Genomic DNA, 19,921 nt, shown 5'->3' with positions numbered 1-19,921 from the left:
TTCATGTTCAAAGACCCACCAACAGCAGATCCTGGCACATTATTATATATTAATGGCCAGTCTTCACCACACACAGTCAACACATTTTTTCCAAGTGAGGCCTCCCTCCTTTGGGAGACATATTACATTCAACATGAAGCCATATGCTTCACTTACACTCCTACAATAATAAAAATTAATACTTTTACTTCCTTTTACACACACATAGAGAGCAAATCATTCCTTTATCCATTCAGTGCTAACCGCACACCTCTGTGCAACACGGGATAGCTGGAATTAGAAGTTTCTATTTGCCATAGAACAACAGTGACAGGTCACTCAAGGTAGGTCCTTATATGATAAAAGTGTATTACAGTCATTGGCAATCTTGCTGTCAAATCCATGAATGTTGTTTTGAAACATTTACTCTTCTGTCAAGCGCTAAGTAGATGACAACAGTCAAAGACATCTGAGGAATGTGAATGAAGATGACAAAAAAAAAAAAAGACAGGCCACAGCTGTAATAAACATCCAAACACTGAAGCCATCTGGGGATGGGAGGGAAGGATACCACACGCATAAACCTCACGCTGCTTAATACCTTCAGTGTACCAATAGATCAAGCTTTTCTCCCCATTGGACACCAAGCTAACCAAATTACTGATCCTTCAGAAAATCCATATCCCATGGAAAGATATTGATCCCTCTCTGAGCACGATCCAATCCCTCTCACCACCAGTCCTTGAATGGTGAGCTCTGATCTCAATCCGTCCCAGCTATATGAGGGATTGGACGCAACATGTCCCTCATCTCCATTTAACTATACACTTGTGCAAGAACTAATTGTCCAAAGTAAAGCCAGGAACTTACACAGACACAAGTACCTTCTGACAGTAGCTTTTCAATTGTTCATTTCCACATTTGGTATGTATAACGTAAGAGGACAGACAACCACCAATATCCTGACACAGCTCCCCACCAAAGATCGTTAACAGACCTCACATTCATGCAATCCAATCTATCAATCCTGAAACACACCCACTCCCTGGCAACCCAGCCCACCAGCTCTAGTGGGTACCTGCAGTGCCATCCATCTTCGAGAGGGCAGGTGGGACAGATGAACTGTGGAGTAGGATGCAAGAGGCTAATTCACTGCTTCAAAACAGTTCAAACGGCTTCGCTAGCTGCAAGGAGAGCCAAATGGGGAATCTGCCACTAAAAGGAGCACACTGATTGGCCCTTCGCTCCCTCCTCCCAACCCTCAAGAACCCAGAACTCTTTTCAGCTCTTTCCCATGGACAACATTGGTTATAAGAGACAAGAAGGGTTACAGGGGTGGGGAAGGAAGTGGTTCCCTCTCCATGGCCTGAGCAAGTCAGGTGCTCTGCATAAAACCAGGATATTACTGTCAAAGAAAGACCGCAAACGTCTATGACAAAAAAATTCTATTAATCTATTAATATATTTTGACACCTGGACAAAATTGGTCCCTTTGTGAAAAAGCCAATGGTTGAACAGGCATTGGTTATAAGCACATCACCCTAGTAGATAGGTGACTTCAGAAACATTACAGTTCAGACATTAGTTTTAAAAGCTATTACAGATCTGTTTCCCTGCCATACTTTTCCATGACTGTTTGTGCTGCACACTGATTTCTGTTCCATGGAGGTTGGCAGTCTTGTGACTACACTACCAGTTATGTCAGTATAACTTATGGACTGGAAAATAAAGACATTCCTCCAACTCCCCCGCAACACCGCACACACACCAGACAGGAACGACAGACTCCCAGCTGACCCCTCCAGCCTCACCCAGCACCAGGAAAAGAAGCAGAAGTCAATGTAAGACAGAGCAATAGGGTGGGGAGCACCAGCAGCATCTGAAAACAGCATTACTATCTATATTATCAAAAAGAAAAGGAGTACTTGTGGCACCTTAGAGACTAACTAATTTATTTGAGCATAAGCTTTCGTGAGCTACAGCTCACTTCATCCGATGACGTGAGCTGTAGCTCACAAAAGCTTATGCTCAAATAAATTGGTTAGTCTCTAAGGTGCCCCAAGAACTCCTTTTCTTTTTGCGAATACAGACTAACACAGCTGTTACTCTGAAACCTATCTATATTATGTTTAGCTATCAAACAACTTTCTATTCAACTGGTCTTTTAAAAACATCAGTTACCTCTTGTATCTTCTTTCCTTCCCTGCCTTCCATCTACTTTTCTCTTTCTTGCATTGTTTACAATGTCTATTTCCTCTTTTCATTCTCTCTCTCTCCATCCTCTTAGATAAGAGGATAATTATCCTCCAAAAAATCTCACCCCCAAATACATACTTCTCTGTTGTAACGTCTCAATTACCCCCGTGCACCCACATGCATCCACTCATCCCCTCACACATCAGTTGCTGAGGGTCTGGTAAAATTTTGTGGACTATCTGGCTAAACCTACTAGCCAGGTCATAATCTAAAGAGACTCTTCTCTCTATCCCTACCCCCTTCTTCCCTCCCTCCATTGTCTAGAGGCAACCTCCCCACACAGTTCCATTGCTGGAAAAGAGTTGCTGGGATTCCTAGCAGGATGCTAGGCTCAGGTGCATCAGTAGGCATCTGGTAAACATGAATCCACTGCCCAATCTCTCAAGCAGCTAGAAGGAGCATTCCTGTCCTATTTTTGCTCCCCACCCTAAACCAAAAGACTTCTGGTAGCTTCCTTGGAGAGTGGGAGATCTTCACTACATTCCTAAGCCTGGTAGCTGTAGTAATGGGAGAAGAGGGTGTCTCAAGCAGCCTCTTCATCCCCTAGCCTCAGTGATTATGTTGGATCATATTAAACAAGTTCTGTATTACAATCACAAATGAGTTTGATTCCCCATAGTTTAAATTCCAGGGTATTACTAATTAAGAGGTCTCTTGGTTTTTGGTACTGTTTCTCTCCCTCTATGTGTGAAACTTGCAAGCTGCTAATTGTGTTAGTACGTTCTAAGACAGAGCCTGTTCTCAAAGCAATTCACAGAGAGAGAGACTCAAAGCAATACTCTAACAGAAACAGCACCCAGAGACTCCCCGCCCTTTTGTTGTATTAACAATTGTGATTAAAATAGAGATAGAGGATGTATGTGGATGGATGCTCGGTGTGGATAATAAGTGAATGATCAGGGAGGTACCAGCCTAAGAATCCAGTGTCCATCGGCTGAAGAAGGCGTCAAGTGGAAATAACCAGAGGACCCCCCCGGAGGGCAGACTGGAATCCACCCAACAGCCTCAAGAATGGGAGAACCAAAGAACAAGATAACATCTTGGAGCCGTCAGGAATGTGCTATCTGCGATTGATTCAGCAACAGCATGATGAAGCAATTCCCATAGACTGGCATAGGAAGAAATTCCTATAAAAATAGACTCTAAAAAGTGAGAACTTTGGGGTCTGATTCTGCAAACCAACTTCCAGGAGCATCAGATGAGCATCTGACAAGGCCCTGCTCCCTCCTCATGTCCAGGCCACCTGGCCAGTGGCTTGGCATGAGCAACTCTAAGGCTGGTAACTATGATAACAACCTTGCAGAACCTGTGTGTGTGTGTTTGTATGAATGAATGTGTGAATAAATATGAGATTGAATGGAATGTTATAGCTATAACTAACTGCTTACTATGATTCTTTCTGTATTCACAATAAATGTGGTATTTTGCCTTTTTCCCTTTAATAAGATCCTGCTGGTTTTTATTTTATTGGTACAACATTTATTGCTTTGCAAAGCTACAGAAGAGGGAAATTGACCAGATTATTGTCAATTTCACAGCAGGACAAGATTTACCTAACAGCAGCAATACTAACTTTCTCTAATTGTGGCATCCAGCCAACCCCTTATTCAATGATCTACTAGAGGCCATATTAGGCTCTAACTCTAGGAAGTGGTTTCAACACAGGTGAATTAAAGTACTGAATCAATTCCTTCTACTTTGCTCATAAGTTTTTCAGAAGCCTTTGTGCAAAAAGTATCACACACAGGTGTCTACAGTTGTTTTTTAAGTTTCAGGTTAATAATTTGCAGGATCATCTAAATGACAGATCATCTCAGTACAGTATCAGCATAATATATCCTCTCCATTTCCTGTGTTCACTGGAAACCTTACGGCTGCTGCTTTTTAAAAATATAAACAGTAACCTGTACTTATGTTCACATGCTAGGGGAGGGGAAAACATTTTAAGGACTCCAACCAAGAAAGAAAAAATTGGCCAGGTTTTGGGTCTATGAACCTTAATCTCTTACTATTTATTTGATACAAGTTTTTCATTCTTATAGTCATTACTTCAGTTTAATCTTTCCTGTTAATAATTCTTAGTGCCACTGTAGAAGGTGCAAGTGGTAGAGAGGATGAGTAAAGGGATAGAAATAAGGAGAGGCGAAGGAGGACAACAGAGAGTTTCCAAAGCAGATCTGTGGGCTGGGGTAGGGAAGCTTGTATTTTTCCAGACCATGCTGTAGATTAACACAGTCCAGTGCAGTTAATCTGGCACCTTTCACAAGCAATTAAAAACAACAGCTTTCTGCTGATGGTAGTAAAAAAATAAGCACCTCTCGGTTTTCCATTGTTTGAATATTGAGAAATTTTCACTGAATTGTTTCAATACTATTGTACCCACTATCGCACCCTTCTGCTGAGCTTCTCTAATTGTCACCTTCCCGTTCTGTCTCCCACCACACACACCCTTGTCCCTTTATCACACCCACTCTTTCCCTATATCCGGTCATCTTGCCCAATGGCATAGGAATGCTACTTATGTCCACTCCAGCAACATTCCCTCTTCCAGGGAGAGGGCAAGGCAGAGATTATGAAGATGTTTAGGACTGAAACGAGCAGTACACCTACACCAAAGCAGTCAGAGGCAGCATAGTATAAATAAAGGAGCACTCTGCTCCCACCCCCCACCTCCAAATCTCAAAAAGCCTTTGACATGCTAAACATTTCTTGCCTTCACTGTTGGCAAATTCCGGATATATGGGCTCCCTATCTTCATCCTTCAGTTTGTTTACTGAATTTTCTGTCTGCTTACCTAGATTTAAACCCCATATGTTGATTGCTTTCAATCCAAAGTGTGGAATTGTTCATTTCCTTCCAAGTTTTTCATTAGGACAGAGAGGATCCCATCCTTTCCTCTTGTCCACACTATTCCCAAGTGAGTCATTCCTGCTATTCTGTCTAGACCAGGCTTATATTTTAGGTTTTTCGCTTTAGAATTACCTCTGTCAGAAGTTGCCAAGTGTATCCATCCTTTGACAAAAACAACAAGGAGTCCGGTGGCACCTTAAAGACTAATAGATTTATTTGAGCAAAAGCTTTCGTGGGTAAAAACTCCACTTCTTCAGATGCATGGAGTGAAAATTACAGATGCAGACATAAATATACTGGCATATGAAGAGAAGGGAATTACCTCACAAGTGGAGAACCAGTGCTGACAGGGCCAATTCGATCAGGATGGATGTAGTCCACTCCCAATAATAGATTTGGAGGTGTCAATTCCAGGAGAGGCAAAGCTGCTTTTGTAATGAGCCAGCCACTCCCAGTCCCTATTCAAGCCCAAATTAATGGTGCTAAATTTGCAAATGAATTTTAGTTCTGCTGTTTCTCTTTGAAGTCTGTTTCTAAAGTTTTTTTGTTCAAGTATAGCTACTTTCAAATCTGTTATCGAATGTCGAGGAAGATTTAAGTGTTCTCCTACTGGCTTCTGTATATTACCATTCCTGATGTCCGATTTCTGTCTGTTTATTCTTTTATACAGGGACTGTCCGGTTGGGCCAATGTACATAGCAGAGGCACACTGCTTGCACATGATGGCATATATAACATTAGTAGACATGCAGGTGAATGAGCCTCTAATGGTGTGGCTGATGTGGCTGGGTCCTCTGATGGTGTCGCGAGAGTAGATATAGGGACAGAGTAGGCAACGAGGTTTGCTACAGGGATTGGTTCCTGGGTCAGTGTTTCTGTGGTGTTGTGTGCAGTTGCTGGTGAGTATTTGCTTCAGGTTGTTCGTCTCTGTCTGAGGGATTGGAGCAAATTCGGTTGTATCTCAGGGCTTGCCTGTACACAATGGATCGTGTGATGTGTCCTTGATGGAAGCCGGAAGCATGTAGGTAAGTATAGCGGTCAGTAGATTTCCGGTATAGGGTGGTGTTTATGTGACCACCACTTATTTGCACTGTAGCGTCCAGGAAGTGGATATCTTGTGTGGACTGGTCCAGGCTGAGGTTGATGGTGGAGTGGAAACTGTTGAAATCCAGGTGGAGTTCTACAAGGGCCTCCTTCCTGTGGGTCCTTATGATGAAGATGTCATCAGTGTAGCGCAAGTAGAGGAGGGGCACTGGGGACAAAGCAGAGGAAGCATTGTTGTAAGTCATCCATAAAAACGTTGGCATACTGTGGGGCCATGCAGGTACCCATAGCAGTGCCACTGACTTGAACGTATAAGTTATCCCCAAATCTGAAATGGTTGTGGGTGAGGACAAAGTAACAAAGCTCAGCCATCAGGTGTGCCATGGCCTCAACATGGATACTGTTCTTGACAGCTTGTAGTCCATCCTTATGTGGAATATTGGTATAAAGAACTTCTACATCCATGGTGGCCAGGATGGTGTTTTCAGGAAGATCACCAATTCATTGTAGTTTCCTCAGAAAGTCAGTGATGTCTCGAAGATAGCTAGCAGTGCTGGTAGCATAGGGTCTGAGGAGAGAATCCAAATAGCCAGACAATCCTGCTGTAAGAGTGCCGATGCCTGAGATGATGGGGTGTCCAGGGTTTCCAGGTTTATGGATCTTGGGTAGCAGATAGAATACCCCTGGTCGGGGCTCTGACGGTGTGCCCGTGTAGATTTGTTCCCATGCTATAGCAGGGAGTTTCTTGAGCAGATGATGTAGTTTCTTTTGGTACTCCTCAGTGGGGTCAGAGGATAGTGGCCTGTAGAATGTGGTGTTGGAGAGTTGCCTGGCAGCCTCGTGTTCATAATCCAACCTGTTCATTATGACTACAGCACCTCCTTTGTCAGCCCCTTTGATTATAATGTCACAGTTGTTTCTGAGGCTGTGGATGGCATTACATTCCATAGGGTTGAGGTTATGGGGGAAGTGATGCTGCTTGTTCACAATTTCAGCCTGTGCACGTCTGCAGAAGCACTCTATGTAGAAGTCCAATCTGTCATTTCGACCGTCAGGAGGAGTCCACGCAAAATTCTTCTTCTTGTAGTGTTGGTAGGAGGGTTCCTGTGGGTGAGTGCACTGTTCAGTGTTGAAAATATTCCGTAAATTGGAGACGACGAAAGAAGGCTTCCAGATCACAGCAGAACCGTACCATGTTCGTGGGAGTGGTGGGAAAGAAACAGACTAACACTGCTACCCCCTGATACTTGACATCCTTTGACAGACTGTTAGAATGAAACAATGCTTTTCATCACCACTACAAGGTTACTAGCATGATCAGAACATACCATGAAATAACCACAAGTTTAGACACAACACAGATCACAAACTTTCCCTGATGAGAAGGGAAGACACAGGTTACCAGTTTCTGCAGGATTTATGCATTCATCAAAAAGAAAATTACGTTTCTTGTCCTCGTGGGAGAAAAAATTAGATCTGAGGCACATCTGGATGGGTAACTGGTATAACAATTGTCTTCTTGAATCTTCAGACAATTCCATGCAATAACTGAGTTGAACTAGTCAGCTTTACAGCTGCTCTTCAAAGCTTGAGGACAACCATGAAAGTGGCAAGAATCATGTAAATTTTGCTCTGCTTCTTGGGAAACTAAGTAGAAGCAAAATCTGGATCTATTCAAGGAAGAGCTCCGCTTTCAAAGGCTGGGCTGGCCTTTTAAAAGGAGCTGGGCTCAGCCCCATCTGTTATGGAGTTATCTGCCTGCTAGTGATGGGTGTGGGTTAGCGGTTGGCTCAGGTGATCAAGCATCATGTGCTAACAGCCTGCATATGGTGTTTCCTCTAAGGGTATGTCTACACTACGGAATAAGGTCGAATTTATAGAAGTCGGTTTTTTTAGAAATCGGTTTTATATATTCGAGTGTGTGTGTCCCCACAGAAAATGCTCTAAGTGCATTAAGTGCATTAACTCGGCAGAGTGCTTCCACAGTACCGAGGCAAGCATCAACTTCCGGAGTGTTGCACAGCGGGTAGCTATCCCACAGTTCCTGCAGTCTCCGCTGCCCACTGGAATTCTGGGTTGAGATCCCAATGCCTGATGGGGCTAAAACATTGTCGCGAGTGGTTCTGGGTACATATCGTCAGGCCCCGTTCCCTCCCTCCCTCCGTGAAAGCAAGGGCAGACAATCGTTTCACGCCTTTTTTCCTGAGTTACCTGTGCAGACGCCATACTACAGCAAGCATGGAGCCTGCTCAGGTAACCGTCACCCTATGTCTCCTGGGTGCTGGCAGACGCGGTACTGCATTGCTACACAGTAGCAGCAACCCATTGCCTTCTGGCAGCAGACGGTGCAATAGGACTGGTAGCCGTCATCGTCATGTCCAAGGTGCTCCTGGCCACATCAGCCAGGAGCGCCTAGGCAGACATGGGCGCAGGGACTAAATTTGGAGTGACTTGGCCAGGTCATTCTCTTTAGTCCTGCAGTCAGTCCTATTGAACCGTCTTATGGTGAGCAGGCAGGCGATACGGCTTGCTAGCAGTCGTACTGTACCATCTTCTGCCAGGCAGGCAAGAGATGAGGATGGATAGCAGTCATATTGCACCATCTTCTGCCGGGCAGGCAAGAGATGAGGATGGCTAGCAGTCGTATTGCACCATCTTCTGCCGAGCAGCCATGAGATGTGGATGGCATGCAGTCCTTCTACACCGTCTGCTGCCAGCCAAAGATGTAAAAGATAGATAGAGTGGATCAAAACAAGAAATAGACCAGATTTGTTTTGTACTCATTTTCTTACCCCCCACCCCCACCCCGTCTAGGGGACTCATTCCTCTAGGTCACACTTCAGTCACTCACAGAGAAGGTGCAGCAAGGTAAATCTAGCCATGTATCAATCAGAGGCCAGACTAACCTCCTTGTTCCAATAAGAACAATAACTTAGGTGCACCATTTCTTATTGGAACCCTCCGTGAAGTCCTGCCTGAAACACTCCTTGATGTAAAGCCACCCCCTTTGTTGATTTTAGCTCCCTGAAGCCAACCCTGTAAGCAGTGTCGTCAGTCGCCCCTCCCTCCGTCAGAGCAACGGCAGACAATCGTTCCGCACCTTTTTTCTGTGCGGACGCCATACCAAGGCGAGCATGGAGGCCGCTCAGCTCACTTTGGCAATTAGGAGCACATTAAACACCACACGCATTATCCAGCAGTATATGCAGCACCAGAAACTGACAGAGCGATACCGGGCGAGGAGGCGATGTCAGCGCGGTCACGTGAGTGATCAGGACATGGACACAGATTTCTCTGAAGGCATGGGCCCTGCCAATGCATGCATCATGGTGCTAATGAGGCAGGTTCATGCTGTGGAACACCGATTCTGGGCTCGGGAAACAAGCACAGACTGGTGGGACCGTATAGTGATGCGGGTCTGGGACGATTCCCAGTGGCTGCAAAACTTTCACATGCATAAGGGCACTTTCATGGAACTTTGTGACTTGCTTTCCCCTGCCCTGAAGCGCATGAATACCAAAATGAGAGCAGCCCTCACAGTTGAGGAGCGAGTGGTGATAGCCCTTCTGGAAGCTTGCAACACCAGACAGCTACCGGTCAGTTGGGAATCAATTTGGAGTGGGCAAGTCTACTGTTGGGGCTGCTGTGATGCAAGTAGTCCACGCAATCAAAGATCTGCTGATATCAAGGGTAGTGACCCTGGGAAATGTGCAGGTCATAGTGGATGGCTTTGCTGCAATGGGATTCCCTAACTGTGGTGGGGCCATAGACGGAACCCATATCCCTATCTTGGCACCGGAGCACCAAGCCCGCGAGTACATAAACCGCAAGGGATACTTTTCAATAGTGCTGCAAGCTCTGGAGGATCACAAGGGATGTTTCACCAACATCAACGTGGGATGGCCGGGAAAGGTACATGACGCTCGCATCTTCAGGAACTCTGGTCTGTTTCAAAAGCTGCAGGAAGGGACTTTATTCCCAGACCAGAAAATAACTGTTGGGGACGTTGAAATGCCTATATGTATCCTTGGGGACCCAGCCTACCCCTTAATGCCATGGCTCATGAAGCCGTACACAGGCAGCCTGGACAGTAGTCAGGAGCTGTTCAACTACAGGCTGAGCAAGTGCAGAATGGTGGTAGAATGTGCATTTGGACGTTTAAAGGCACGCTGGCGCAGTTTACTGACTTGCTTAGACCTCAGCAAAACCAATATTCCCACTGTTATTACTGCTTGCTGTGTGCTCCACAATATCTGTGAGAGTAAGGGGGAGACGTTTATGGCGGGGTGGGAGGTTGAGGCAAATCGCCTGGCTGCTGGTTACGCGCAGCCAGACACCAGGGCGGTTAGAAGAGCACAGGAGGGCGCGGTACACATCAGAGAAGCTTTGAAAACCAGTTTCATGACTGGCCAGGCTACGGTGTGAAAGTTCTCTTTGTTTCTCCTTGATGAAACCCCCCACCCCTTGGTTCACTCTACTTCCCTGCAAGCTAACCACCCTCCCCTCCTCCCTTTAATCATTGCTTACAGAGGCAAGAAAGTCATTGTTGCTTCACATTCATGCATTCTTTATTCATTCATCACACAAATAGGAGGATGACTACCAAGGTAGCCCAGGAGGGGTGGTGGAGGAAGGAAGGAAAATGCCACACAGCACTTAAAAAGTTTACAACTTTAAAATTTATTGAATGTCAGCCTTCTTTTTTTGGGGCAATCCTCTGTGGCGGAGTGGCTGGTTGGCCGGTGGCCCCCCCACCGCGTTCTTGGGCGTCTGGGTGTGGAGGCTATGGAACTTGGGGAGGAGGGCGGTTGGTTACACAGGGGCTGTAGTGGCAGTCTGTGCTCCAGCTGCCTTTGCTGCAGCTCAGCCATACACTGGAGCATACTGGTTTGGTCCTGCAGCAGCCTCAGCATTGAATCCTGCCTCCTCTCATCACGCCGCCGCCACATTTGAGCTTCAGCCCTGTCTTCAGCCCGCCACTTACTCTCTTCAGCCCGCCACCTCTCCTCCCGGTCATTTTGTGCTTTCCTGCACTCTGACATTATTTGCCTCCACGCATTCGTCTGTGCTCTGTCAGTGTGGGAGGACAGCATGACCTCAGAGAACATTTCATCACGAGTGCGTTTTTTTTTTTCTTTCTAATCTTCACTAGCCTCTGGGAAGGAGAAGATCCTGTGATCATTGAAACACATGCAGCTGGTGAAGGAAAAAAAGGGACCGCGGTATTTAAAAAGACATTTTATAAAACAGTGGCTACACTCTTTCAGGGTAAACCTTGCTGTTAACATTACATACATAGCACATGTGCTTTCGTTACAAGGTCACATTTTGCCTCCCCCCACCGCGTGGCTACCCCCTCAACCCTCCCCCCTCCCCGTGGCTAACAGCGGAGAACATTTCTGTTCAGCCACAGGCAAACAGCTCAGCAGGAACGGGCTCCTCTGAATGTCCCCTGAAGAAAAGCACCCTATTTCAACCAGGAGACCATGAATGATATCTCACTCTCCTGAGGATAACAGAGAGAGATAAAGAACGGATGTTGTTTGAATGCCAGCAAACATACACTGCAATGCTTTGTTGTACAATGATTCCTGAGTACGTGTTACTGGCCTGGAGTGGTAAAGTGTCCTATCATGAAGGACGCAGTAAGGCTGCCCTCCCCAGAAACCTTTTGCAAAGGCTTTGGGAGTACATCCAGGAGAGCCGCGAATGCCAGGGCAAATTAATCCTTTCACATGCTTGCTTTTAAACCATGTATAGTATTTTAAAAGGTCCCTTCTCCGCCTGCCGGGTCCAGGAGGCAGCCTTGGGTGGGTTCGGGGGGTACCGGCTCCAGGTCCGGGGTGAGAAACAGTTCCTGGCTGTCGGGAAAACCGGTTTCTCCGCTTGCTTGCTGTGAGCTATCTACAACCTCATCATCATCTTCTTCGTCCCCAAAACCTGTTTCCATGTTGCCTCCATCTCCATTGAAGGGAGTCAAACAACACATCTGGGGTAGTGGTGGCTGAACCCCCTAAAATGGCATGCAGCTCATCATAGAAGCGGCATGTTCGGGGCTCTGACCCGGAGCGGCTGCTCGCCCCATTGGTTTTCTGGTAGGCTTGCCTCAGCTCCTTAAGTTTCACACGGCACTGCTTCGGATCCCTGTTATGGCCTCTGTCCTTCATGCCCTGGGAGATTTTGACAAAGGTTTTGGCATTTCGAAAACTGGAATGGAGTTCTGATAGCACGGATTCCTCTCCCCATACAGTGATCAGATCCCGTACCTCCCGTTCAGTCCATGCTGGAGCTCTTTTGCAATTCTGGAACTCCATCATGGTCACCTCTGCTGATGAGCTCTGCATAGTCACCTGCAGCTTGCCACGCTGGCCAAACAGGCAATGAGATTCAAAAGTTCGCAGTTCTTTTCCTGTCTATCTGGCCAGTGCATCTGAGTTGAGAGTGCTGTCCAGAGCGGTCACAATGGAGCACTCTGGGATAGCTCCCGGAGGCCAATACCATTGAATTGTGTCCACAGTACCCCAAATTCGACCCGGCAAGGCCGATTTAAGTGCTAATCCACTTGTCAGGGGTGGAGTACGGAAATTGATTTTAAGAGCCCTTTAAGTCGAACTAGAGGGCTTCATCATGTGGACGGGTGCAGGTTTACATCGATTTAACGCTGCTAAATTCAACCTAAAGTCCTAGTGTAGACCAGGGCTAAGGGTATGTCTACCCTGCAACACCTGCAGCTGGCCCATGCAAGCGGACTCCAGCTCAGGGGCTCCACCTAAGCGTGTTTAATTGCAGTGTAGAATTCCAGGCTCTGTCCACAGCCTGAGCTCTGGGATCCTCCCACCTCATAGGGTCCTAGAGCCCAGAACTCTACACTGCAATTAAACAGCCACTTAGCCTGAGCCCAAGTCAGCAGACATGGGCCAGCCACGGGTTTTTAATCACAGTTCAGATATACATACCTTAAGAGGCAGCCTGCTGAGTTGGTTAGAGGACAGGCAGACCTACAGGGGATCCAAAGTCAGAGAGGACTGGAAAGGGGCTCCACACTAGCCGAAGCTCCCTGCAGAGAGGGCAGGAACAAAAGCACGAAGGCGCGGGGGACCCTTAAATGGGAATTAGGGGGCCTGTAGTAGTAACCCAGATGAGGTAGTGCAGACAGGTATTGATGGGAGTTAACACACTTGTTTAAGGTTCAAGCTAGGAATTCCAGTGGGAGGGGGGTGTTAAGTTCCCCTTCTATTGCCCTGCAGTCATAGGGTACAATGGTGAGCGCAGCAGAGGTGCCCCTAATCAAAAAGGGAAGGATTACTAGACAGCTGTTTAGATGAACTGCATTCTTTTAATAAATAAGATTGCAGAAATGGTGTTGGACTTGCACAAGTATCTCACACAATTGTGAGAATCCTAAGAATGGGGGAATGGAGGCAGGAGCCTATGGCAGCTGAGAGAAGACCCGGTTACACCCACCACAAGAAAACCTGGAGGATCCACAGGAATAGAAGAGCATAGCTTCCCCCACCCCCATCCCTGCAAAAAAATACACACACATCTGCCTACAAACAATAAGGCGTTTGGGAGATGGGTTTAATATTGAACATACATACACCCTGTGGTGGGAAAAGAAAACAAAAGTTCCAATCCAGCATCCAGAAGCCGGATCTAGGTGCTTCACATTTATCGAATACCGAAACCTGAAGCAAAAGATGGGAGCTCCAAACAGAATTCAGAGACGGCCCCCTGGCAGGAATCCCAACGCTCTCCATAACACCTGTGGATTTGGACTGTGGTGATGACCTATATAGCTTGTTCCAATTAGCATCAGTACAAAAGAAAAATCTGCACTTCTGACCATCTGATTCTGGAAACTTAAGCACAAATTAATAGGACTGTCAATTAATCGCAGTGAACTCACACAATTAACTTAAAAAAATTAATCGCGATTAATTGCAATTTTAATGGCACTGTTAAACAGAATACCAATTGAAATTTATTAAACATTTTCGGATGTTTTTCTACATTTTCCAATATATTGATTTAAACACCACAGAATGCAAAGTGTACAGTGCCCATTTTATATTATTTTATTACAAATATTTGCACTGTAAAAACAACAAAATAAATAGTATTTTTCAATTCACCTCATACAAGTACTATAACGCAATCTCTTTATGATTAAAGTGCAATTTAAAAATGTAGATTTTTTTGTTACATAACTGCACTTAAAAATAAAACAATGCAAAACTTTAGAGCCTACAAGTCCACTCAGTCCTACTTCTTGTTCAGCCAATCGCTAAGATAAACAAGTTTGTTTACATTTACGGGAGATAATGTGGCCACCTTCTTATTTACAATGTCACCTGAAAGTGAGAACAGGTGTTCGCATGGGACTTTTGTCGCCAGCATTGCAAGATATTTACATGCCAGATATGTTAAACATTTGTTTGCCCCTTCATGCTTACCATGCATACCATCATTCCAGAAGACATGCTTCCATGCTGACGACACTCGTTATAAAAATGATGTGTTAATTAATTTTTGACTGAACTTCCTGGGGGAGAATAGTAGGTCTTCTGCTCTGTTTTACCCACATTCTGCCATATATTTCACGTTATAGCAGTCTTGGATGATGATCCAGCACATGTTCGCTTTAAGAACACTTTCACATCAGATTTGACAAAACGCAAAGAAGGTACCAATGAGAGATTTCTAAAAAAAGCTACTGCACTTGACCCAAGGTTTAAGAATCTGAAGTGCTGTCCAAAATCTGAGAGGGACGAGGTATGGCGCATGCTTTCAGAGGTCTTAAAAGAGCAACACTCCAATGTGGAAACTACAGAACCCGAACCACCAAAAAAGAAAATCAACCTTCTGCTGGTGGCATCTGACTCAGATGATGAAAGTGAACTTGCATCTGTCTGCACTGTTTTGGATCGTTATCGAGCAGAACCCGTCATCAGCATGGATGCATGTCCTCTGGAATGGTGGTTGAAGTATGAAGGGACATATGAATCTTTAGCACATCTCGTACGTAAATATCTTGCGACGCCAGCTACAACAGTGGCATGCGAAGACCTGTTTTCACTTTCAGGTGACGTTGCAAACAAGAAGCAGGCAGCATTATCTCCTGCAAAAACATAGGACTGAGTGGACTTGTAGGCGCTAAAGTTTTACATTGTTTTATTTTTGAATGCAGTTATTTTTTGTACATAATTCTACATTTGTAAGTTCAACTTTCACAATAAAGAGATTGCACTCCAGTACTTGTAGGAGGTGAATTGAAAAATACTATTTCTTTTGGTTTTTTACAGCACAAATATTTGTAATCAAAAATAAATATAAAGTGAGCACTGTACTCTGTGTTCTGTGTTGTAATTGAAATCAATATTTTTGAAAATGTAGAAAACATCCAAATATATTTAATTAAATAGTATTCTATTTTTTTAATCACTTGACAGCCCTACAAATTAACCATTGTTGCCCTTTACTGCTGCTTTGTGATAAAGTGTCTTGAAGTTTTTAAGAAAATGTTTTCTGTCTGAGCTTTACATTAGAAATATCAGGTCTTCATTTCTAAGGATGTAAGCAGAGCTGTTACTCCCTTTCTCCTCCCCTTCCCCCTCCCTGTTTGCGGAGGGGGAGCTGCAGATCAGGTTACAGCTTTCTGGGCTGGGACATCACCATTTTGGTCCTCCTAAAATAGTGCCACTGTCCCCCAGCAAAGTGGGGAAAAGACTCATGTAGCTGATATTTTAAAAGGTAAAAAGGTGGAGGGAAATAGTGAGTCTGCATATTCATAAAGAAGCAGTAAAGCTTTTGCTTTTCCTGTCATCTTTTAGAAATCAGAACATTCCCCACCTCTTGAAACATAAGTCACTAAAATGTTGTTTTTCATTTCAATTTGGTCTTTGTTAACTTAAAAAAAAAGGATTAATGAAATATAAGGTAAGATTTATGGGACAATTTCACATTTGAGCTGCCATAAATATGATCAGTGCTCTACTGCCAGACTGTTTAATGTTCCCCAGTGTGTAAGCATTTGTCCAGTTTCTGACCACATGTAGTGTGAAATCAAGAGGTAGATGTGCTATACCAACCAGCTCATTCTACGGTTACAAAAAACTATCCTGCAGACTGTTCCACTTTACCTTTCTTCCACTTTCCTCACTGATTCCCAAGCTACTCCACTTCTGCTATTACTGCTGTTGGGGAAAGATGAGATCAGAAACCAGCATGGAGAACTTCTGTTCCCACAGAGCTGAGAAATTTGATGATCTCAGAGGATTGTGTGAAAGAAGACCCCTGACATCTTCTGTACATTGCCAGCAGCCCTTTATGAGTATGCAGTGGGAAAAGTTAATGGCTTTGCTGAGGTTTCCAGTGTCTCTCCCCCACTTCCTCTTCTCATTTGCCTGCCTCTCTTCTCCCATCCTCCTACAGAAGCACAAGGCCCAGAGATGTACACTTGCTCTCCTAAATTTAATGTAAAGCAAAATCATTTTAACAGGGCTAATGTAATTCTCTAGCTACACTCAACCACCTTAAATCCATGTTCTGTCATCTCTTCTCTGGTCCCTATTTCCTCCTCATAGATGTGATCTGAAGTGGGGCTCTTACATCAGAAAACATTACAGGCTTTAAACCAGTGAGTCCCTGTGCTTCCTCTTGAAGATATTTTAAGAGTTCCTTCATCTTCTGCTTAATCCTGTGAAAAAGCCATAATCCTGTTCATAGTATCCATATAGAGAAGAAGCTATTAAAATATCCAATACACACCAACAATTAACATGTAGTTACCAGCAACATCTTCTATTCTAAGTATGGGGGGGGGGAAATGTGGTTCTCTAAGATACCGTGGTGTGGTAACTGTTGGAAAATTCTGACTTGAATTTTGACCACCGTATATTGCTATGGGAATAACTGTGATGGTACAAAATAGTAAGTTTTACCACAGAATCAAGCCAGAAACAGTATGCTTCATAGAAGACTATTATAAAGTCACATTTATAATCAGAAGGAAGACTGGAGATAGCTGGAAATAAAATAAAATAAACAGAGGAATTTTATTATGTTTTAATACACTTCAAAGTGGCCTACTTTTGAAGTCCAATTTAACAAATGTGTCAGATTATTTTTACCTCCTGGCAAAACTTGGAGAAAACCTTGCCTTTGATACAGGACTTGACAAAGTGATGATTCACCCAGGGAAGGATGGGCAGCCTGATGCCACCCTTAATTCACAATTAACAATAGGATAGCAGGATATGGTAAAATCATGACTCAACACTAAAACTGAAAAGTCAGCCACTTTATTGGACCTATGATGTTTGCCAGTAGTAATTTCTAACCTAGACTTATTTCAAACAACCATTTCTTTCCAATACACAGGCTAACAGCTCTTGAAGTATATTTTATTTAATATTCCATTAGCTCTTTGAGCCAATGACCATGCCTTATCAACACAGTGGTGTACCAAGCATGCTGTCAGCGAAGAGTGAGTGCATATGTGTACACAACTAATATACCAATGATTATTTTAAGTGTAAGGAATAAGTGCAAGGAACCCCTAAATGCTGTATCTGTGCCTTTACAGCAGTGTTTGCCTCATTATAAGAAGATCCTGCTAAGGGTAGCCATTGTTTCTGAGGGAGTAATCCTATTCACTTAGGAAGGAGCACTATGCCCTCCTTAAAAGCCACAAGCATAACAGATGTATAATAGTGCATCCTGGTATATCACAACTTAATATGCACAGGCAATTTTTATCATGACCAACCTGCCCTTTAAAATTCATGTCATACCTAAATTACAGTCTGTACATTTGGGATATTTCCACAACCGTGCAGGTCTGGAAAGCCCTTCCCAAATAATAGTGTGCTCTCCTAAAGATTATCTGCTCTTGGAATTTTAAATTCCATTCTAAGATAATGACAATCTCCTCCTGCAATTCTCCCTCATAGATGTATCTGTATAAAAATTAGTCTAAGCCTAATTATTCTCATTGGAATTAAATGAAGCTTTCCACACGAGGTAGCTGCTTTAAAAAAACAAAAAGCAGATGTAATGATCTCTCCAGAAAAGCAATACACACTGATTTTGGATTTGTTTTTAAAATCTGGACCATCTTTATGCTTATGGACACCAAAGCTCATGCTTAAATTGGGCTTCCTAGAGGTCTATAACCATCCACTACTTGCTAACGAAAGCCATAACACATCTATATCATTTCAAACAAAATACTTTTATTTGAAGGAGTCATCTCTGGAAGAGATTTCCAATGAAACGTTACATATTGTGATTCATGCATTTAGCAATCTAGTGTTCTTTTAGGGGTTTTTCCCAGACATTCCTTAGAGTGGGTTTTTCGCTCTAGTGTCACAGTTGAAGTTAACCCTATGGACACAGTTTTGTAACAGCTGCCTCTATCCGTCTAGCCCAAGTCGCCACAAATATATTTGCCTCTTCCCTTCCTTTTAAGAATACAGAGCCTGCAAAGCACTCTGCTATGTGAGTACCAGGTGGGTTTGATCTCAGCAGCCACAGCCGGACCGAGTGGCACATTAACAACATAGCAACGATTAGGTAACTTGTTGCAACAGTAAATATTCAGCCACATTCTTCACAAAGGAGCAAAGACCCAAGGGCGCTGAAAACACACAGCCCTTTTAACAGACGACTCGTTACAACTCACAACCCCACCTCCCCCGCGCACACATCCACACCACGCACCCCAGGGTCCGGAGAACTCTGATGCACGTCTCCTCTGGTTCTCAATCTGGTTTCAATCCCAGCTGAATCCATCCCATCTCCGCGGGGAAACAAGAGCCGGGACACACACAATCCCTTTCACCGAGGCTAAACAAAGAGGGCAGGCGGGAGATGGGGGGGTGGCAGCTCCACGCAGAGGGAGCTCCCAGCTCCCAGACACACACAACACATCGCTTCACCTGGAAGAGTCCCGCCTGCCCAGCTCCCCTCCCCTCCGGGAGCTTTGTCCTCCCAAGCTCGGCAAAAGTGTCTGTGCGGGGTGCCCTGTGCTCATGGGCATGGAAAGCCAGGTCGGGGCAACGGAGGGATCCCCCAACCAGCGCCGGCATTGCTGGCTCCGTAACCTCTGACCCCGTCGCCCAAACCCTAAAACCATCTTTTCCCCTTGTTCCCTTCTCGGCCCCGGCCCCAGCCCGGCCCCGGCCGCGTTTCCCGCGCAGCAGCCCCAGGGCAGCGGGGCCGGGGTCGCCCCCAGCCGGCCGGCGGGGCACGGCGCGAGGGGGACGCACTGTACCTCTCCCCTCAGCGGCGTCTTCCGTCCCTCCCGCAGCCCGGCGCGCGGCAGCCGCTCTCCGGCTCTGCCCCTGCGAGTGAACGGGGCGCCGGCCACGCCCCTCCCCCTCTCCACCCCGGCGCAGGGCGGAGGCAGCCGGCGGCCGAGATTGGGAAGGGGCTGGGGCGCTCCCAGCACCTCCGGCCGCCGCCCAGCCGGGCCGCGGCTCGCAGCGCCCCCCGGCGGCCTGACCGCGACGCTCACCCGCGCTCCAGCCCCACACGCTGGGCGGCCGGGAGCCCGCGCCGGGAGCCCGCGGGGCAGCTGCGCCCCGCTGTGAGGCGGGATGAGGGACGTAGCTGACGCGTCTCCCTGCCGCGGAAACCCCGCTCCCCTCCGTCCCAGGGGCGAGGCGGGGGGCCAAGGTTTCCAGCGGGGGCGCCCCCCGTTCGGCACCTGCCGTCCAGCCGGGGGGATGCTCAGAAGCTGGGAAATAAGTTAGTCTAGGGAGCTTCCCCTGCCCCCCCGCAGGGGCTG

General features: G+C 45.7%; 1 protein-coding gene across 5 annotated transcripts in view; it reads right to left on the bottom strand.

Annotated features, from left to right (window-relative positions):
* Positions 1 to 19,581, bottom strand: part of MYO1B (myosin IB) — a 185,098-nt gene extending 165,517 nt beyond the window's left edge. For 3 of the 5 annotated variants that reach the window (XM_084643732.1, XM_084643734.1, XM_084643736.1), the window contains exon 1: positions 18,853 to 18,996. In XM_084643732.1, coding sequence (XP_084499858.1) covers positions 18,853 to 18,924 — 72 coding nt within the window. In that variant the 5' untranslated portion in view covers positions 18,925 to 18,996. Of the gene's footprint in view, positions 1 to 18,852; positions 18,998 to 19,405 lie in introns of those variants that run through there. The other 2 variants (XM_084643733.1, XM_084643735.1) reach the window with 2 other exon arrangements.
* Between the last annotated feature and the right edge of the window lie 340 nt (positions 19,582 to 19,921).

Source organism: Lepidochelys olivacea, assembly GCF_965140295.1.
Source record: "Lepidochelys olivacea isolate rLepOli2 genome assembly, chromosome: 11".
NCBI lineage: Eukaryota > Metazoa > Chordata > Testudines > Cheloniidae > Lepidochelys > Lepidochelys olivacea.
The sequence above is the reverse complement of the archived record's forward strand: the minus strand, read 5'-3'. Positions and strand labels throughout refer to the sequence as shown.